Source organism: Colletotrichum gloeosporioides, assembly GCF_011800055.1.
Source record: "Colletotrichum gloeosporioides strain Lc1 chromosome Unknown consensus_15, whole genome shotgun sequence".
NCBI lineage: Eukaryota > Fungi > Ascomycota > Sordariomycetes > Glomerellales > Glomerellaceae > Colletotrichum > Colletotrichum gloeosporioides.
This window is the reverse complement of record NW_025544660.1, coordinates 425,874-446,259: the sequence shown is the minus strand read 5'-3', so window position 1 is coordinate 446,259 and position 20,386 is coordinate 425,874. Positions and strand designations below refer to the sequence as shown.

General features: G+C 48.9%; 9 protein-coding genes across 9 annotated transcripts; 7 read left to right on the top strand and 2 right to left on the bottom strand.

Moving 5' to 3' along the window:
- Nucleotides 1-1,621: 1,621 nt before the first annotated feature.
- GCG54_00005366 (uncharacterized protein) lies at nucleotides 1,622-2,993 on the bottom strand (the record flags this gene model as incomplete). Its single annotated transcript, XM_045405390.1, has 2 exons — nucleotides 1,622-1,877; nucleotides 1,930-2,993. The coding sequence occupies 2 exons, from the start codon at nucleotides 2,991-2,993 to the stop codon at nucleotides 1,622-1,624; spliced, it is 1,320 nt and encodes a 439-aa protein (XP_045268981.1).
- Nucleotides 2,994-3,465: 472 nt separating this feature from the next.
- GCG54_00005365 (Unsaturated glucuronyl hydrolase) lies at nucleotides 3,466-5,044 on the top strand (the record flags this gene model as incomplete). Its single annotated transcript, XM_045405389.1, has 2 exons — nucleotides 3,466-3,624; nucleotides 3,737-5,044. 2 exons carry the CDS (start codon nucleotides 3,466-3,468, stop codon nucleotides 5,042-5,044), a joined length of 1,467 nt encoding a protein of 488 aa, XP_045268980.1.
- A 1,519-nt stretch (nucleotides 5,045-6,563) lies between these two features.
- GCG54_00005364 (Sodium- and chloride-dependent GABA transporter ine) lies at nucleotides 6,564-8,867 on the top strand (the record flags this gene model as incomplete). The annotated part of the gene is made up of 5 exons (XM_045405388.1): nucleotides 6,564-6,568; nucleotides 6,653-6,936; nucleotides 6,987-7,573; nucleotides 7,632-8,372; nucleotides 8,424-8,867. The coding sequence occupies 5 exons, from the start codon at nucleotides 6,564-6,566 to the stop codon at nucleotides 8,865-8,867; spliced, it is 2,061 nt and encodes a 686-aa protein (XP_045268979.1).
- A 1,177-nt stretch (nucleotides 8,868-10,044) lies between these two features.
- Nucleotides 10,045-12,047, top strand: GCG54_00005363 (uncharacterized protein; the record flags this gene model as incomplete). Its single annotated transcript, XM_045405387.1, has 4 exons — nucleotides 10,045-10,501; nucleotides 10,554-11,040; nucleotides 11,088-11,845; nucleotides 11,902-12,047. The coding sequence occupies 4 exons, from the start codon at nucleotides 10,045-10,047 to the stop codon at nucleotides 12,045-12,047; spliced, it is 1,848 nt and encodes a 615-aa protein (XP_045268978.1).
- A 1,391-nt stretch (nucleotides 12,048-13,438) lies between these two features.
- On the top strand, nucleotides 13,439-14,059 carry GCG54_00005362 (uncharacterized protein; the record flags this gene model as incomplete). The annotated part of the gene is made up of 2 exons (XM_045405386.1): nucleotides 13,439-13,672; nucleotides 13,739-14,059. The coding sequence occupies 2 exons, from the start codon at nucleotides 13,439-13,441 to the stop codon at nucleotides 14,057-14,059; spliced, it is 555 nt and encodes a 184-aa protein (XP_045268977.1).
- Nucleotides 14,060-15,163: 1,104 nt separating this feature from the next.
- Nucleotides 15,164-15,742, top strand: GCG54_00005361 (uncharacterized protein; the record flags this gene model as incomplete). The annotated part of the gene is made up of 1 exon (XM_045405385.1): nucleotides 15,164-15,742. One exon carries the CDS (start codon nucleotides 15,164-15,166, stop codon nucleotides 15,740-15,742), a length of 579 nt encoding a protein of 192 aa, XP_045268976.1.
- Nucleotides 15,743-16,477: 735 nt separating this feature from the next.
- Nucleotides 16,478-17,235, top strand: GCG54_00005360 (Polysaccharide monooxygenase Cel61a; the record flags this gene model as incomplete). Its single annotated transcript, XM_045405384.1, has 2 exons — nucleotides 16,478-17,095; nucleotides 17,149-17,235. The coding sequence occupies 2 exons, from the start codon at nucleotides 16,478-16,480 to the stop codon at nucleotides 17,233-17,235; spliced, it is 705 nt and encodes a 234-aa protein (XP_045268975.1).
- Nucleotides 17,236-17,910: 675 nt separating this feature from the next.
- GCG54_00005359 (uncharacterized protein) lies at nucleotides 17,911-19,263 on the top strand (the record flags this gene model as incomplete). The annotated part of the gene is made up of 1 exon (XM_045405383.1): nucleotides 17,911-19,263. One exon carries the CDS (start codon nucleotides 17,911-17,913, stop codon nucleotides 19,261-19,263), a length of 1,353 nt encoding a protein of 450 aa, XP_045268974.1.
- A 351-nt stretch (nucleotides 19,264-19,614) lies between these two features.
- Nucleotides 19,615-20,316, bottom strand: GCG54_00005358 (putative racemase YgeA; the record flags this gene model as incomplete). The annotated part of the gene is made up of 1 exon (XM_045405382.1): nucleotides 19,615-20,316. One exon carries the CDS (start codon nucleotides 20,314-20,316, stop codon nucleotides 19,615-19,617), a length of 702 nt encoding a protein of 233 aa, XP_045268973.1.
- Between the last annotated feature and the right edge of the window lie 70 nt (nucleotides 20,317-20,386).

The window sequence follows — 20,386 nt, the reverse complement described above, 5'->3', positions numbered from 1 at the left end:
TAAGAAATAAGTACTTTATAGTTAAGTAGTATATAAAAAGGTATTTTATTTTATTTCTATTTTATTATTTTGCTTTATTTATATTATTTTAGAATATATTATATATATTAACTATTATTAGAGAGCTATTAGTAAAACTTAGTTTTAAAATTATTTATATATAACCTTAAAATTAAACTTAACTATTTAATATAAGCCTAAGAGTAATAAAGCTATTCCTAAAACTAAGAAAAGTATTATTATTAAGAAGACTCCTATAAAGTAAAAGAGGTTTATAAGTATACTTAAAGTAAAGAAGAGAGCTAGAGTTAATTAAAAAGATAGTATCTCTATTCTAAATAACTATAAATTAAATATACTCTTAGATATTACTATATTAAAATATCTTAGCTAATTTTAATTACTATCTCTTAATACTTACTAAGATACTTAGAATAACTTTAATATTACTAATATAATTATTTCTTCTAAAATTACTATAAATAGAAATACTACTTTTTAGATTAAAAGTAATATTAATACTTTAGAGGGAACTAATAACTAATAGAATAAAGCCTAAAGGAATAAAGCCTAAAGAAATAAAGCTTAAAGGAATAAAGCTTAAAGAAATAAAATTTAAAGAAATAAAGTCTAAAGGAATAAAGTTTAAGGGAATAAAACTTAGGGGAATAAAAACTAAAGGAATAAAGAACTAAATAATATAAATAAAGAGAAAACTAATTATATTAATAATAACTAAGAATTACTTAATAATAATAATATATCTAAAGTAATTAGTAACTATTAGAATAAAGAGTAAGATAATAGAAATAAGTAGAATACTAGCCTTTATAATAAGATTTAAGCTTTCTTTAATAGAGGTTATACTCTATAGGAAATCTTTAGTAGTAGTAATATAACTAATAGAAATATAGAAAATAGTTCTATAATTAAGAAACTTTCTAATAAAAGAAATAATAATAATATCCTTAGTATTAAATAAAAAAGTTCTTTTAAGATAATATAGGAAAATAATAATAAATATAAGAAGCTATTAGATATATAGCTAGATAATATAGATTTAAAGTAAAAAATCCCTAAGTATTAAATAATATAAATAGGAAATAATAGCTTTAGAACTATAGAATAAGAAATAGCTTAGTTAGATTAAAAGTTTAAAGAATTTAGTAATAAGAATATAAAACTAAATAGTAGAAACTATATATAATATATTTTAAAGATATATAATAGTTAAGTTTCTATTTATAAACCTATACTACTAAAATGAAATTTTATATAAAATTATTATAATAGTTATTATAATATACTATAACTTTAAGAAGTATAGTATTACTTATAACCTTATAGGTATAAATAGAATCTCTACTTATACCTATATTTATATTTACCTATATACTTAGTAAACCTATCTACTTATAGCTTAGGTTTACTTATAACTTAACCTATTTATATAGCTACCTATAGGTATCTATAGTATAGGTAATTTGAAGCCTACCTATGTTTCCATCCCATCTCGGCTGAACATCAAGGCGTTATCAGGTGCAATCTAGTGAAGTGTTGCCTAGGTTGTAGGGACTGAAAACCTAAAAGAGGACGAGTAGGCGAACTTGCAGTACTTCGCCTAGTGGCCTTTAAACGCGAATCCCATGAACTGAGCGGTTGAAAGCATGGAATAGTGGTTGCCTCTCGGGTGATTACAGAAGATTTGCCGAGGAGCAGGCAGGAGCTTAATACCGGAATCCGTGGAAACATTAGGATATGGCACTTCAGGGTCAGTCCAATAGGCGTCATTTGATGACAGTGCAACCACCACAAGTGATTTGAGACACCAATAAGGAGATTGTGGTGAGTTGTAGTCTTCGGTAAGATACATATTTCTGATAAGGATTGGTTAGCTTCTCGCCTAGGTGACAGAAAGTGGCGACGCACGGATACACCCAGCCAAGGTTCAGTGTCCCATCTGAGTAGAAAATGTCTTTTGAGTTGTTGGCCCACCATCGTAAGTGGCGGAGCAGAAATCCCTTCACAGCGCCGGGGCTCGTCAGGGGTGCCGGCATGTTCGGTACATCTGCGAGAGCAAGAGCTGCAAAGAACCCGGCGGCGGCAAACCGATAGGTAAGTGAGCGACCGAAAGGTATCACGGCGCCGTTGGGATCAAAAAACCTCCAAAAGCCTGCACCGAAGTCTCGAGCTTGTTGTTGATACTTCGCTGTTCTTGCAGGATCACGATCGCCAGCAAATCTTATGTAAAGCAGCTGGCTGAACTGGATTGCAAAACTGCCGGAGTAAAAACAGGCATTGCGTCCGTTTGGAAGTGCGTTGGCTCGGCCTGTCTCTAGAAAGATCCGATATTCCTCGTCATCTATGGCAGGAGTTCTCCACAAGCCATCACTGGACCATCCATCCTCCAAGTAGAATGTGTCGAGTACTCTCAGGTCGTCGTCGATTTGATTGCGCACGTCCGGCGTATCAACGTTACACACACGTGAAAGGGCAAGGTTGCTAAACACCCGAAACCAGAGCCAGTTAGCTCGATGAACTAGCTTATTGTTCATGCTTGAAAGCCAGGTAACAAGTTTCTGCTGGGTCTCGGGACGAAGCCTATCCCACAAAATATGTCGAGGTGCTGCCAACAGGACAAAGGAGATCATCTCGGCTTCGACCATTCGCTGGTCATAGTCTTGAATATCGCCCCAGTATTCTGGATGATCTGGGTCAACGCCAGCGTCGAATCCATCAATCCAAGGTTGAACGAGTTCCCAATTGGGATCGCCGCTCATCAAAAGTGCCCCGGCAGCCCACAACGGCCTGGCGAAGCCCTCAAGTTGGGCGGCATTTTCATCGAAGTGAGTACCCGTGGCAACTGGAAGCTTGATTCTAGCCTTTCCAAGAGAAAAGTATTGAATCAGAGGCTTGAGGAAAGCTTCTGTAGCCCTCACCACGTCATCTCGGGACTTCAGTGGGTTATCAGAAAAACCTGGAAGGGGCGGCATCTTGCTAGATGACGAAACCTACTGATGTAAATGCACCGAATAGAACTTTCGCCTTTGATACTTTGCGCCAAACGAGAATGATCTTCGCTTTGACACCAACAGCAGGAACGTTGTGCTAAAATCAGAGGGCAAATATCTCGGGCAACCATCGGCCGGGGGACGACGTGCGGGGCCGAAGGGGGTCTACCCCGCGTTTGAGTCGGCACCTATGACTGGAGAATGTGCGGGCTGCAAGGTTTAGAACAGAGCCAACCGGCTTTTCGGAGCATTTAATCTCGGTGAGAAACTTGTATTCCCTGAGAAAGGTGGAATAGTTTGCCAGGCCCGAATACCAACCCTCGTACTTGGTGCCACCTAAGTTTGAGCAGCCGTCTGTACCCGTGAGCCCTCGGATGAGCTTGCGCAAGAAGCTTATAATCTTTTACCTGTGTCGAACTCATAACCACTCTCGACTTCCCATCAGATTGTTGAAATGCTGGTCGAAATACGAAGCACTCGGCAGGCCTGGCTTGCCAATAACCCCACAGTCAACGTCGGAAGCTGCCCTCAGCCGACGATGTCGACCACAACCCCAGCCCGTCTGCCTTCGCAAACACTGAGAGATCGCTTGTCGGAGTTGTTCTCCGAGAACGTGACAGCAAAGATTATCCGAACCGCCACACAAAATTTAATTGACAACGCAAGTCTAGGCACCTTTCATCAGATTAGTGACTTTCGAAGGTCTCAATACTGACAGTTATCAGGACCCGCCCAAGAGATTTCCTGAGACAGTTCCGCAGATCGGTCCCAATTATGGCCAGTATCAATCCAGAAACATCGACTTTTGGACCTGTGGGTTCTTTGCAGGCAGCCTCTACTCACTTCTTGAGAGAGCCATCAAATATCCCCACACTATCAAGTTGGATAATCCAGACATCGATCTGCCCAAGCTACGAAGACGGCTCCAAGTACTAGCACAGGCCTGGTCAGACCCCATCCATGGCGAATCCCGACTTACCAACACTCATGACCTTGGTTTTATCCAAATGCCCCATATGAGACCTAGGTGGGAATTGTTTCATGATGAAAAGGCTCTTAACACCATCCTCACGGCTGCCAAGAGCCTGCATACTCGATTCAATCCTGTCGTTGGAGCCATTAGATCATGGGATCAGTTGACATGGTTGAAAATCCCACCTAACGTAGGCATGGATGACAACTTCATCGTCATCATAGATTCAATGTGCAATCTTGATCTTCTCTTCTACGCCGCAGCTCACTCTGGTGACAAACAACTCGCAGATGCCGCCATTGCACACGCCCGTACGCTCATGAAGTCACATCTCCGACTGGAACCACCGGAGCCAGAGCAACGGTTCCCCGGTTCATTGTACAGCACCTTCCATGTCGTCAATTTCTCACCAATTACCGGGGAAATCAAGGGACGGTGTACAGCACAAGGGTATAGTACGTCGTCGACTTGGTCAAGAGGCCAAGCATGGGCCATATTGGGGTACGCCCAGACCTATGTCTGGACTGGGGAACGTGAATTTCTAGAAACTGCATGTGGACTTGCCGAATACTTGTTATTGCGTTTGGAGAAAGCACCAGCAGAGGTCGAAGTCCCGGCCCCGGATGGGTCCGAGCGGAAGATTGGGAGATACGTGCCGGTGTGGGATTTCGATGCTCCGATTGACGATGGAGAACCCCCGCTACGGGACACCTCGGCCGGGACCGCAGCTGCCAACGGTTTGCTGATCCTAGCCCAGTCTCTTGCAGGGCAGGGTCTTCACGATCTCAGCGACCGCTTCCTACAGGGCGGGCTTAGAATCGTTGGAGAGACTTTGGAGTTCTCCCTGGCTGATGAGAAGGCTCGGCTGGACATTGGAACGAACGGTGAATTGACGGGAATCGACGCGGTAGGAGGTGAATGCTTTGAGTCGGTCTTGAAGAACGCCACAGTCTGTAACAATCCAATGAGCAACCATCGAATGAAAGACCACGGGCTGGTCTATGCTGACTACTATCTGGTGGAGTTTGGAACGAGGCTGTTACGGATGGGGCTGGTTTGAAGAGGGTAGGACTAGAACAATGACGTCGACCTTCTCAATAGCCATGCGGCCTCCCGTTCGTTCTTATCTTGCTCGGTCCTACTGGGCATGTCACCTGAACACATCTCGTATCTCTGGCCAACAATGGGACAGCGAAGGTATGCGGCCAAGATATTGGCAGGAATATCCGTACAGGGACCTCATTTTAAGACATGCGTCGGCCCACCCTTGACGTCCAGCCCGACCACCGGGACCCATATTGTATCATTGCTGTGCGAGAATCCCACTCAGAGTCAACTTATCAGAACCGTAAGTTCCATATCAGCCAGGGTTACTCGCATACACAAGCAAGCCAAGTTCTGGGGTGCATTGCCAACACCGTGGGATTCCCCTACGATAGGTGCTGCCAGATAGACCATGACCCTGAGAGACTTTCCTAGATCAAAGCGACTTTCGGAACACACTCCGGCACGCATGATTGGAGCATTGGCCCCAGAGTGAAGTTCAGTTGCCTTCGTCGCACGTACTTTACACCACAACAGTCTCACTCTCAGTGGCGCTTCTGTCCATTCTGCATCCGATGAGCCGTATCCTCGGCTCAGGAACAAAGTTGAAGGGCACCAACAGGCGCACCTTGAAGGGTTGATGGCCTCGATCAAGCGGCATGCTCTGCACGTAGGAGCCTTGTTTGGGCAACGTGGTGTTGGTGGCGACCCGGAAGCGCAAGCTTATGCAAGAGCACGCGTTATTCGTCACTTTCACAACCAACAAGGTCCTTTGTCTAGACTGGCCTCCTCCCCCCGCCTGTCATCCCACGTCAAAGTCTCACGACTCCACGGTGACACCGACCCAGAGCAATTGAACCACCACGGAGCGGTTTGCTCATTAGGTCAGACCGGAATCCCGTCAGGTGGGGTCGATCGCGTCATTCCGCTCCGGTGATTCGACGGACCATCGCCCTTGTCTCCGTTCTCGGTCTTGGCCGGGCGGATACCGGTACTGTAGGGCCTTGTCGCCAAGTCCGCCGAGACCTTGGCTCACCGGGATGTTTCTCTCGGCGCTCCGCCTCCAGCTCCCGCCCGCGATGCCACGGGAGACGCGCTGCTGGAAGGATTCGCTAAGGTCTTGTCCTAGGTAATGCTAAGACTTTTGTTACCCATACCCTCGACCCGTTGGAAGATGGCAACGGACGAGAACCCCACGAGGCGTGAAACCAAACAAGATTGCGTGCTTGTTGGCGGCGGTTGGTTGTGTGGGCAGGCTGGGGGCGTTCGCGTCTTGCGGCGAAAACCCGAGTGAAAGTTCTGCAGACCAGCAGGGTCGCATCAGATGCTTGGGGGACCTCTAGAGCTGAATAAAAAGGCAGCATGATGATGGTCCATGTGGTACGTACCTGGAGGCAGAGGAATGATTTCGTCTTCGCTTTCTTCTCTCTTTCTTTTCGTCCTTCTCCACATGAGTCTTCGAACTCTCTGAAGAGATCTTCATCCCACAAGGTTCCATCATTTGGAGTCATTCGCACCTCATCTTTGAGCCTCACATGCAGTCAACATAAGCTACCCTCAACAAGCTCAATCACACGATTCCGCCCCCCGGGTAACTTCCGGAACGGAGCTTGGTCATCGGTAGACGGCGCATATCTCGTCTTCCACGTGGCGTAGGCATGGACGCGCTCAAAAAGATTGGCGGGTGGTTTGCGCCTCCGCCTAACAAGGCAGAGGATGGCCGAGATGCGTGGCCCTCGCGGGCGGCCTTCCTGCTGGCCTCCATGGGTGGCTGCGCTGGCATGGGTAACCTCCTACGATACCCGTCACAGGTGTACAACAATCATGGACTGCAGTGGTACATTCCATATTTGATGGCCGTCTTCATTATCGCAATTCCTGTTTTGGTGCTGGAGATTGCTATTGGGCGTTTGTGTTTCCCTTCCCCAAATGCTACCACGTCTAATGATTGTGAATAGAGGCATATCGCGGAGGAAGTGTTGTCGCCTACAACAACCTCAACCAGAAGCTCAAGGGCACTGGACTATCCCTGTTGTATGTCGGTTTCGTGGTCGGCCCTTACTTCGTCGTCAATCTGGCATGGATCATGAACTACTTCCGGCAATCATTCACCAGCCCGCTTCCATGGACCAACCGAGGCGAAGAGTTCTTCAATCGCGATGTAGTCGCCAACGTCGATCCAATTGTAGGGAATCTTACTGCCGATGGTAGTGCTGTTGCCAACTACACACAGTATCCAGGCACTGCTTTGCTGGGTGAGACGGTCGGATGGACCCTCTTCACCTGGTTCCTGTGCTGGCTGTGCATCTTCCGCGGCGTTGGTTTGACGGGCAGGGTGGTCTACTTCACCATGGGCCTTCCGATTGTTGTTACAATTGTACTCATTGGAAGATCGGTCTCCCTGGAGAACGCCGGTGAAGGTGTCAAACTGTATTTTGCGACGTGGAGAGGCTCTCAACTTGCCAGCGGACAGGTCTGGCAGACAGCCTGCGGGCAAGTTTTCTTCTCAACTGGTGTGGGATTTGGCTACTTCACCTCCTACGCGGTAAGCATTGCGCCAACAGCTTCCTTATCCTCATACATAACTGACTCACTCCGCCTAGTCGTACAACCGTCAGTACTCGAATGCTGTCATGGACTCCATCCTCATCGTATGCAGCAACGTTCTGTTCGAGAACATTGCAGCCTTTGCTGTGTTCGGTGTCGTGGGCTATCTGGGAATGTACCCTGATCCTGAGAACCCTATTGGAGGTTTCACAGTCGGCTTCCTAACCCTTCCTCTCGCCGTCACGGAGATGCCTGGCGCCAACTTCTGGGCTGTGGCCTTGTTCTTTACTCTCATGGTCTTGGGTTTCAGCTCGGCCTTCGCAATGCTGGATGCCATTGTGACGCTAGTCATGGACACCGGCATCAAGTTCTCGCGTCCGATTGTTGTCACAGCTCTGACGATTCTCTCATTCCTGCTTTCACTGCCCTACTGTACGGAGTTTGGCTACTATCTGTTGACCGGCATTGACAAATGGACAAATGACGTCGCACTGGTATTTGTCGTATTTGCTGAGTGCGTGACTTCCACGAGCGTCTACCGTTGCAAGGATGTCATTGGTCAAGTTGGCAAAGTGCCATTCATCATCTACAACACGGGATACATCTTGGGTATGGTCCTTGGTGTTGCCCTTGCGCATGCAGTCAGTCCCGGTGCGGGAGCTGGTGTAGGACTTGGACTTTTCTTTGCTGGATGCATAGCTTCCGTTCTGATGAGCAAGACTCCCGATTCCACCCCCCCTAGGTTTTGGGGCAAGAATGCTTTCGTGAGCCGTCTATGGTATCTGGCGTTCTACTCCGTAAGTGTGGATTCCTTTCGTTCCCGAGATTAAGCTAACTCCTGTCTCAAGGGAAATCAACTTCGCCGTGATCTCAACGTCATTATTGGAAGTGGCAAAAACTGGAATATCCCGACCTTCTGGCCCGTGTTGCTACGCTACGTTTCTGGGCCAATTCTTGCGATCGTCTATGGGTTCTCGTACCCCGCATTCTACAAGCTGCGTTACGATCCGCTTCATATCCTCGGCTTTGGTGTTGGACACATTGCGCTCCTTATCATCTTCGGCAGCTTCATTTTCCCCAGATGGTATGACCTGTTCATTCCTGCGAAGCGCCAGAATGAGGGTAAACTCGGATATGCTCCGAATGTCACCATTGGCGCGGATGAAGCGCAAGCGGCAGCGGCAGGAAACCTTGAAGAGGGACACTCAGATGGTGCGACGGAGAGGAAGGAGTCTCCTGTATCACCAGAGAACGAGCTCATTACTACGGAGGAAAAGAGGGCCACCAACTGAAATCACCTCACGGTTTCATTTCTCACTTCTCTCCTTCATCTTTCCTTCTACTTCGGATGGCATATACCTGGTGGAGGATTCGGAAGCATTGAACAAGAACCAAAATGACTATTGGAGCTGCGCTATGAAGAAGGCCAGCCTCCGAACCTTACCTTGCGCCGGCCCACCGCCAATTTGTCCCAGGCTCCCAGCCCGGAACTAACTTGACCCAGATCATCCAAATAACATGCGTCTGATTGAACGTTGGCTGTGCATTACGAGACTTGGCTAATTCCAGATATATGATAGACCCGCCTGAATGCAGCTCAGAACGTAGTTTCTTCTCGACCATAGCGCCGAGTTCACTCGTCACGAAATTTTTCTGTACAAGGAAGCTAAGAGACGTCTTGGCATCTTCACAGCACACGGCCTTCACAATAGGAAACAAACAGACCCCAGTTACCGGCCGTACATCGTATCATCTGACGTACCTTGTTCAAATTGGACAGACTCCTCAACCACCTTCGACGGGTAAGCTGGTTGAGATCCTGCCGAATTTCGATGGCTTTCGCTTTTCTTGTAGCTCATTTGACACATCTTTTCGAGACACAGGAGCCACGATACCATCGCTCCCTACAATTTCGATGGGGAAACGGGGTATTTCAACTCCAGTTACCCGACTCTTTGTTGGGCTTGTTTCGGAGTATATGCAATATATGCAAGTGCCGGTTTTCGAATCATCTTTACACGGTAGGTATTCATATCGTCCACTGGTTAGCATTTACATAGTCTATCAACTGGTATCCTAGGCCTTTTTATTACTATTGTCGCTTTGTTGACAAGAGTGCCTGTTGTGCGTGGTGAGTTCGTCAGGTGACAGGCCCGACAGCGTCCTCAAGCGGAGGTGCTATGGTGTGGACAAGGGTACCCGAACATTCCGGATTTGCGCTTGGGGTCTCCAACTTCGTCGCAACATTTACGAAGTTGTTTGAGCCGAGGTTTGTGCCGCCATTTGGAGTTCCACGACTGCAGCGTGCGGGGGAAACGGTATCTCGGTCCCTCGGGTGCCCGTGCATACTCAACTCGAATTGACAGCCCAAGTTAGAGGTCAGGTTTTGTTCATCTTTCCAATAACCCTTCTTCTGTGAAGTGAGAGTCTATGTACTTCTGTATTGATAAGCAACATCCAAACTTCATTATGCCTTTGCGAACCAATCTCCCCGGACACCTGGCCTCTCGCGCCAATGGTACGGCACGCATTGCGTCGGCCTCGGGGTCGGCGGCAGACAGGCGAGGGGGATTGGTAGAGCTAGCTCGGGACGAAGATGTCCAGTACATCGTTGGTGACTGGATGTCAGAGTACAATATGGCGCTCAGGGGTGGTGCAAAAGCCGACGACCCTCTGAACTCGGCAGAATTTGAGCCTTCTTTCCTCGAGGCGATTGAGCCAGCCCTGAAATACCTCGATGCGCGGCGGATTAAAGTTGCCGTAAATGCTGGTGCGAGCGATACGAAGAAACTACACGATGTCTTGGTCGATATGATTGCAGAAAAGGGTCTAAAGCTGAAAGTCGCGTGGATAGAGGGAGACGAAGTAATAGATGTTGTTCAGAAGGGGCTTAAGTCAGGGGACGGATTCAAAAATCTTACAACAGGTATGGCTGCAACACTCAGGTAAAGATATCTCGATGGCAAAACTGATGTCAGAAGGTGAAAACATCAAGGACTGGCCGTATGAGCCCATTTACGCGCAAGCTTACCTCGGATGCTGGGGGATCGTCGAAGCCTTCAAGAAGGGCGCTCACATCGTCCTTTGTGGAAGAGTAGCAGATGCCTCGCCTACCGTTGCGTGTGCCGCATACCACCACGGGTGGAAAAGGGACGACTTTTCACAGCTCGCACACGCGCTTGTGGCAGGTCACTTCATCGAGTGTACCACCTATGCGACAGGCGGCAACTTCTCTGGGTTCAAAACACTCCCTGGAACATCCGTTGAAATTGGATTTCCGATTGCGTCAATCCAGGGAACTGGAGAGTTCACAGTCTATAAGCAAGCGAAGAAAGGGGGCATGGTTACCCCTGAGACGTGTAAGGCCCAGCTGCTGTACGAAATCCAGGGGCCTTATTACTACAATTCTGACGTCGTCGCCATCCTTGACAACATCAAGATGGATAAGGTCGGAGAGAATGAAGTGTAGGTGACACCCTGAAAGGTTCTTAGTGCATGCTAATGGCATTCAGGCGGGTGTTCAACGTTGGGCACATTAAACCACCCCCGACCACAAAAGTCGGTATCACTGCAAAGGGAGGATTCCAAGCTGAAGCTCACTACTTTCTCTGTGGACTTGACATACCCGAGAAGGCTGCTTTGTTTGAGCGCCAACTCAGACACGTCTTTGATGAGTCGAAGTTTTCCTGCCTCAAGTTCCGGACAAACGGGTCATGTCCTGTCAATCCTTCGAACCAAGATGCAGCGACCGTCGACCTGCGCATCTTCGCTCAAGCCCGCGACGAAGACACGCTTTCACCATTGAAGTTCCTTAAGCCAATGGTCGACAACATCATGCAAAGCTACCCAGGTGCGACATTCCACATGGACACGCGACAGGCCTTTCCCAGAGAGTATTACGAATACTGGGTCAGCATCATACCTCAAAGTGCCGCTAAGCACGTGTGCCATCTTCCATGGAAGAACCAGCGAGTGAGCATCGATCCACCGTCGGATACGGTAGACTTTGTGTACAACCAACCGACGTATGAGACCAAGGACCCGATTAACGTGACCACCCTCGGGCCGACGACTCGAGCACCACTAGGACATGTTGTGCACGCGAGGTCAGGTGACAAAGGTTCAGACAGCAACGTCGGCTTTTTCGTGCGAAACGCCGATGAATGGGATTGGCTGAGATCGATGTTGACTGTCAGCAAGATTCGAGAATTGCTGGGTGAGGATGACATGGGAAAGCCCATCTTCCGATTTGAGCTTCCACACCTGCACGGTTAGTCAATTTAGTTCAAATTCGTCCTGAATATTGCTAACATCAGGTCGCTTCAGCGGTGCACTTCTTATTGAAGGATCACCTTGATAGAGGAGTGACATCTAGTTCTTCCTACGACTTTCTGGGTAAGAACGTGGCTGAGTACTTGCGCTGCAAACATGTCGACATTCCAAACAGGTTTCTGGACCGTGGCAGGATTTAAGAGACTGGAAAGAAACAATCAAGAGTGGCTGGGATTAGTTCTGATTGTGTATCCCTTGTGTCGATGAGGCCCGACGTCACTGCAAATGGACTGGGTGCCCCGGTATAGGTTTGCCTGGTGAGGCGCAGGTGCTCAAGGAAGTATACCGATGAATGGCCTGCGCCTCAGAGATTGTCAAGTAGGAGACACGAGGATAGAAAACGGTTGGGCCCGTCGATCGTTTTAGCTCGGTCTTTCTTGAATCTGGAGAAGGGTCTACCCCGCAAATTCTTGATGAGAGGGTGTCCTGTCAGCCTGTTGGGCTAGTGAGGCCACGAATGGCGTCGTTTGTGAGACAGACGTTCCCTTGAAAACTTCGACCAGGCTTTCCGAGAGAAGATGCTAGGATCCAGCCACCCATCCTCTGGTTTTCCCATCACTTGTCATGCGGTGTGGAGAGCAGGGCCTCCCTGACAGCGATTACGTCTCCCCGGAATGATGATTGCCTTGCGGGCAAGCTGCATCATCCCTAACTTCCAGTTTATTTGCTGATGACCCTTGTCCAGAACATACATCATTTACTGCTCAATCAAATAACGATCAACGGTGCCTGGTTTACGATGTCAAGCACGGTTTGCCTGGTCCTCGCCTGGCCGCATCCTTACCGATATTTAGACCCAATTCACGTGGGAGGATCTGAAACTCTACTGGGCACGGCAGGGACCCGGAAGCGGAATGGGGTGACGCGATGATGATCAAGTGGCGGGACAAAAATCAGGGCTGGGCAGCAAGTGTTCAGCCAGGCACCGCCCGCACCTCTCGGCTGTCGAACAAATCACCGAGCGGATTGATGCTGCCGGATGCGCGGTCCACATTGCCGGAATAGGCAGTTTGGCGTGCCGCTCAATCCGCGGATCACTCCCTCCGCACGCCGGAGCGGCTGCCCCGCGCGCATCGGGAGCCCGGGGTAGGGCATCTAGAGCGTGCCAAGTTGTGATGCGGCAAGGGCCAAGGGAGGGAGAAAACGCCTCTAAACGCGCAAGCGATCCACTGATCCGCTTTGCTTCACGGGATGCTGCAGGGTGCAGCTCAAACAGATGATGGGTGGCACGTTCCGTTGGGCTGAGACCCAGACACAAGTTGAGGCTTTGCGGTGTGTCACGTTAGGGTCAGGCGAAGCTCAGCGCCACGATCTTGCGTACCCAAACGTCATTCCTGACAGGTTTTATTTAAGAAAACATATTTTCGGCCTAGATAATCACGATGCATCTCTAGCTGAGCAACATCCATCGCCCCATGGTCCTCGTTTCTATCTATACACGCTCAACCAAACTAGCAATACCATCCCTCATACCCAAATTCGTTCAATCATAGACCATCGAAACGTTGGCACGCATCTATTCACTACCAAAATGCCGACCCGTCTATCCGAAGCTATTAAGCAAGATCACCGCAGGATCGAGCAAGCATACCGCTACATCCTCACGGCAGCTACACAAGAAGACAAGCTTCGTTGGAGAAATGAGCTTGCCCTCGAGCTTGCAAGACATTGTGTTAGCGAGGAACAAGTGCTTCTTCCAGCTCTGAAGCTTCGTCTTGCCGACGGCAACTCGAGGTGTGAGAAGAACTGCACGGACCGAAGGAGCGTAAGCGCCACCCTTGTCCATGAAGTAACACGATGGCAAACGGACGCTAACTCCAGTGATAACTAGCTGAAGGAAAAGATCTGCAAATTGAAGGCCATCCCCGTTGACGATGCGAGCTTCGAGCCCCAACTGAAGAGCCTCTGGGTAGACATGGCCGCCCATGTTCGCGATACCGACACTCAAGATGTCGCACGATTGGAAGAATGTCTCAGTATCACCGAGTCTGAACAACTGGCTGAAGAGTTCCGCAATACGATGTTCTTCGCTCCGACCCGAAGTAATCCGGCCGCTTCACACGGACCTCCATCGAAGCTAATAACGGACTTCCTGGCGACAAAGGAAGGTACCATCACCAACGCGGATCCTATTGTTGGTGGAACTCAATAGAGATGGATACAAATCAGATGGGATACGCGACTCACGACGCTACGATAATATGAAAACTGTAACTCAGATTCTTAGAAAACTCATAATTACTCATCATGCCTCCCAATATTCATGTTTCCTGTGCCTCTTCTCTCTGGCAAATTACATTGCTGTGGGCACTCACATGTATGCCCTGATGGCATTCAAGGCGTCGGATGCAGCTATGTACAAAACATTATTAAAAAAGAACACAAGAATTCTTTTTCGAATATTGTTCATGATCTGCTCAAAAAAATCCCTGCAGACTGCAAGTCTCGGCGCTGTAATTCGGCCGGCTCGGTGCGGAGTCGATGCCCTTAGGGTCCACGGTCGGCTCCACCTGCCGGAGTTTGTTCCGACACATTCCCATCATTTTCACGTCATGGCTAGGCCATGTGAACATCAAGCCCAGGAGATCCAGTTTTTTTTTTGGATGTATTTCATCTTTCCTGTATATTCGCTTATCTTAGCAACTTGGCTTCTCGACTTCAATTGGGCCCGGTGCTTTCCTAGAAGTCCGGCGATCAATTGATGCCAGGTCTCTTCGAATTGTCCTCGCGAACTCTCCAGTTCTCCCAGTCCAAATTTCGTCCTGTGTCAATCTGTTCAACAAACAAAACCCAGCAAAGCGCTGGAAACTGTAAATAAATTCTAAGGAGTTCGAGTCACATGCCCCGGAGTTATTCAGACTCAAAAACCTGTTATTTTGTTGGGTCATGCATGTCAAAAACGACGAACACCTGCGGCTTCACATGGGGGAATGATCCACCCCACCACTTTTCCAACTGGTTATCTGGGTCAGATCATTGGTCAAAAAGCATCATCCGGGCGAAATTCCAACGTTGCCAAGGACCTGACATCAGAAAGTAATCTGCGAAGCTACGCTGAAGTGGCAACAACAATGATCGATCCCTCCAATGATCCACAATCTGTGTACTCTGGTAGGGTTCTCCTTCAAGGGCCCTTCCGGACGAGTCGAGCTGAACCTGGGTATATAAGCTTAATTCCAAAATTGATCTGGATAATCCTTCTCGCTTTCATCCTGGAAGTCCACTCCTCAACTCACCCGAAGCAAACGAATCCAAGATGACACATCGAAGCGAATACAGAGACAATTACCCGCCTCATCTCCACAGGCATCATTCTCCAACATACTCAGACTACACCAGCGACCGGCCGGACTACAGCCCGACAAGGGACGCTGGCGCAGTGCGTGTCGCCCAAAGGCACTACGAATACCCTGATCGCAGCGGGCAGATCGAAGTCTATGAGACCGGCAGACACCGACCTCATGAGTATTATTATGATGAGAAGCCACCGCATTCCCGACCGAGATCACGAGACTATGAGCACGATCGCGGACATAGACACCACCATCACCATCATCACAGCAGTCGCAGCAAAAGAAGACACTCGAGTTCAGGCCCGAACTGGAGTCAGGCCGCCATCGCTGCAGCTAGCGCCGGTATCATCGAGGCCGGATTGTCGAGAAAGGACAAGGATCGCACTGCCAGAGTGATGACGGCTGCAGCAGGTGCTGGAGCTATTGACGCTGTCGCTGGGAAGAAGAACGAGAAGACACACAAGAGTTGGGAACACATCGTGGGAAGCACTGTCGGCGGGTTAGTTGTTGACCGTGTCGCGCATGGATCTGGACGACGATAGAATGGTGGAGATGTAAACCTTATGACGATATGAATGACTATGTAATATGCTTAGATTTTACCGACCGATCATGCGTAATGACTTGAGCGTTATTTGATGCTGCAATGCCCAGCCGGTGCTGCCCCTTAACTTCGCAACAGTGGACTCACTTCTTGTCTTAAAGGGGTCCTTCGTGTATGGAGCGTTCGTCCGACGTCGAGTATCATCAGCTGAGGGTTTCCATGGACCATTATTTCAGTGCAGGAGCTGGTCTCTAAATATCACGCGGAAAATCGGCAACCGGTGCCGTTATTGCGACCAAGTCGCGTTTCTAATTGATTTACTCGTCTGAACGCTAAGCTTTCGGACACGCAATTCGATGAGCGCGACATGGAAGGCGAGATCCCCGCCAGGCGAACCATGGTTGGATGCACCTCGGGCGCCAGACGATTCGCGGGGTTTCAACAAGCCTCAATCTAAATGCCGGATGAGACTGCCCCGCCAAGCCAACTTCGTCCACTACCGGCATCGACAATACTCCTGAAGTGCAACGACCTTCCTCCTAGAGCAACGGATGCTGATGCACCGGGGGCAAATCGGAGGTTAGTCTGTCTTTATGTCAGACCTAGTTCTCTCTGGCCTTCAGTCCTGGGTAGGCATGGAACGTCTAGCTCTGGGACTTGAGATATAAGAACCAGGTTGTTATCTGCTGAAGGCCGACTTGTTGTCTGTATCAGACCATCGAAGTCAGCCATCATGAAGTTCCTCAACCTTCTCGCCGCGGTCGGTCTCTCTCAGGCCCATACTATCTTCGTCTCCTTGGAGGCTGATGGTGTGAACTCTGGAGTGTCCCAGGGCATCCGAACCCCTTCATACGATGGCCCTCAGACAGATGTCACTTCCCAGTACATCGCCTGCAATGGCCCGCCGAACCCGACTACCCCTACCGACAAGGTGATCAGCGTCACCGCCGGATCAACCGTCACTGCTATTTGGCGCCACACCTTGACCAGTGGTGCTGACGATGTTATGGATGCAAGCCACTTGGGACCTACTATCACCTACATGAAGAAGGTCAGCGACGCGAAGACTGATACCGGTATTGGTGACGGCTGGTTCAAGATTCAAGAGGATGGATACAACAACGGTGTTTGGGGTACCTCAAACGTCATCAACAACCAAGGCCGCCAGTCCATTACTATCCCGAAGTGCATCGCGAGTGGACAATACCTTCTCCGAGCTGAGATGATTGCCCTGCACGGCGCCAGCTCGTACCCAGGAGCTCAGCTGTACATGGAATGCGCCCAGATCAATGTCGTCGGCGGAACTGGAGCTAAGACCCCGTCGACCGTCAGCTTTCCCGGTGCTTACAAGGTAAAGAGCGCACCCTTCGGGTTTATGAAATCAGACTCTGACACCAGACTTAGGGAACTGACCCCGGTATCACCATCAACATCTACTACCCGCCAGTCACATCCTACACGATCCCAGGGCCTGCTAAGTTTACTTGTTAAATGGATTGATGGATCGAGTATGCCTCCAAAATGATCACATGGGCAATACATCGTGTTCCAAGACTGTACATCGTCTGGATGATTACCTGGCACGCAGGATCGTGATAAACTAGATCTGCCCGATGCTCGGGCAACGTCTGGGAAGGAGATAGTCCATATGAACAAATTGAGAAACTTCCTTTACGGAGTTCAAGACAGGCCGCGGAGCTGGCATTCATGTCGACAGCCTCCATGCAACCTTGGACGTGGTCTCCACCGGTATTTCCTGGCTTGCAGATATACGACTGTCGCCAAGGCAAGTACAAGGAGCTTAGCCAGATACAAAATGTGTCAGTTGAGACTAGAATCATTATCTAAGTGTGCAAGGTTTTCTCTCGGGGGTTGACCCTAATCATCGATTGCGACATTCCCAATGACCGAAGATAGCGGACTTACATGTGCGTGGTGGGTACGCGTTCGGACATGCTCGGGGGTGCATGTCCGGCGGAGCCTATTTCTTTGCTCGCACAAGGCAGCTACTTTTGACTTGACTGATTTCGTACCCTATTAAGACCGAAAGAAGTGCACTCTTTTTACAAAACGTTCAGACCAAAGTTCTTACTGTCACAGTTTACGGACCTTGCCGTTTCTGCCTTTCGCGCATTACAACCGAACGAGCCCGTCGTCATCAACAGAATGAACACTTCCACCAATGATGTCCAAGTCTCCCCTGACGAAATCAGGGCCAAGTTTTCAATGGCATTGTCTGAAATGTACCGCGCAGAGGTTCCTCAATACGGATCTCTGGTGAACATTGTGTCGGAAATCAATCGTCAACAAGATCAGAGCGCTTCGAACAACACACAACACCGTCTAGAGGTTGAGAGACACGGTGCAATTCGTCTCGGCACCGCCTCCGAGCTTCAAATGATCCGACGCCTATTTTCAATCATGGGTATGCATGCGGTCGGCTATTACGATCTCTCAGTTGCTGGTTTGCCTGTCCATGCAACTTGTTTCCGGCCTCTTACCAGTGACGCACTAGCCCACAACCCCTTTCGCGTCTTCACCTCTCTGCTGAGGCTGGATCTCATCAACGATCATGAGTTGCGCTTGTGCGCGGAAAGGGTCCTGAGTGATCGGAAAATCTTCACGCCTCGATGCATCCAGCTTATTGAAGAGTTGGAGACCCTCACGTCAGTGTCTATGGCAAAAGCAGACGAGCTCATTATTGAGGCTCTAGAGACTTTTCGGTGGCACAAGACTTCGACGGTCGGTCTACAGACGTACAGACGTCTTCAAGAAGCTCATCCCTTGATCGCAGATGTGGTGTGCTTCAGAGGACCTCATATCAACCATCTTACGCCTCGTGTTTTGGACATCAAGGCCGCTCAACTAGAAATGCCTAAGCACGGCCTGCAGGCGAAAGACACAATAGAGGGGCCACCATCCAGGCAGTTCCCCATTCTCCTCAGGCAAACCAGTTTCCTCGCTCTCGAGGAGGACATTGCCTTTTCCGATGGTTCCGAGAAAGGTGGTAGACACAAAGCGCGATTTGGGGAGATTGAGCAGCGAGGCATTGCTCTGACTCCCAAAGGCCGGCGCTTATACGATGATCTGTACAGCAAATTTATTCGCGAGCAAGATCAAGGACCTTCGAAAGAGGCTGTTCTGATCCAGACTTTCCGGGACTTTCCTGACGATCTACATATCCTGCGTCAACAACAGCTTGCATACTTCACCTACCGTGTGATTGGAAAACCAGATCCTAGGATATGCGATTTGGATGATATTGACGCTTTGGTGGCGTCCGGTATCTTGATATTTGAGCCCATCACGTATGAGGACTTTCTCCCTGTGAGTGCGGCAGGAATCTTCAATTCAAATCTCGGCGCAGACGCCCTCAAAGCCAGCGCAGTCTCTTTTGAAGACCAAGATGCTTTCGAGAAAGGTCTCGGCTGCGAAGTGCTTGACAGCTTCGACTTGTATCAGAGAATAGAGGAGACATCTATGCAGGACTGCCTCGAAATATTGAACATGTGTAAATAGATTGTCGAATGGCATAGTTGCAGCGGACCAATATTTGTTTCCTATTCAAGAACTGATGATTTGATTTTCTGGGACTGACAATGTGATTCGCGTATGTCGTCTTCGTTTCGAGGACTCGAGTGGCTAAAGATTCATTCACGTCAAGGCCGAAGAAGAATCATGTATCATAAACAGTTAGCTTTCAGGATATGATGATTCGATGCATCTCAAAGACTCAGAGCGTAAGTATTCAAATCGAAAGCCCCCCCTCGACACTCTTGTTCGTGCAAAGGGGAGCTGTCTCTTACATGATGTCTGATGTGTATCTCTACCTTATTCATCTATGTTACTTGTGTGGAGACTTGCGGTATCTTAACCTTCAAGTGCGAAGTCGACAGCAGCTCGAGCATGTACAATGCTAGTGTCGATAATTGGTACGGAGCTATGCTGTTCCTTCACTATAATTCCAAACTCCGTGCATCCGAGAATGATAGCCTCAGCCCCTCTAGCTATCAGGTCCTCAATAGCCGCTTGGAACTTGAGTCTTGTTTCCTCTAAGAAGATGTTTTTGGCCAACTCGTTATAGAGAGCGTGGTGTATATTCTCTTCATGGTCTCCTTCAGCCACCAACACCTCCAATCCAAACTTGTCTTTCAGACGGCCAATGAAGTAGGTGCCTCGCATCGTGTAACGGCTGCCAAGCAAGCCCACGGTCTTGCATCCCATCCCGATAACCCTCTCAGCGGCAGCATCGACGATATGAACTAATGGCAGATCGACGTTTTTGATGATGAAGTCGCCGGCGGTGTGAACCGTGTTGCATGCCAAAAGAAAGAAGTCGGCCCCAGCCGCCTTCAGCTTATTTGCTTCAACGGCAAGAAGCCGTCCGACCTCATCCCAATGTCTCTCCGCCTGGGCTTTTTCGATGAGTGCGAAGTCCGTTTGCGCGAGGACAAGTTTTGGGGTGTGAAGGTTATCGCTTCCACTCTGCGTTTTGAAGTATTCGTGGATTTCTTTGTAGTAAACCAAGGTGCTGGGCCAAGCAATACCGCCCACAATGCCAATGGTTTTCATTGTTGAGTAACTTGAGCCTAGTTGCCGGTTTAGACTGATGACTGGATAGTGTCGAGCAAGAGACAACTTA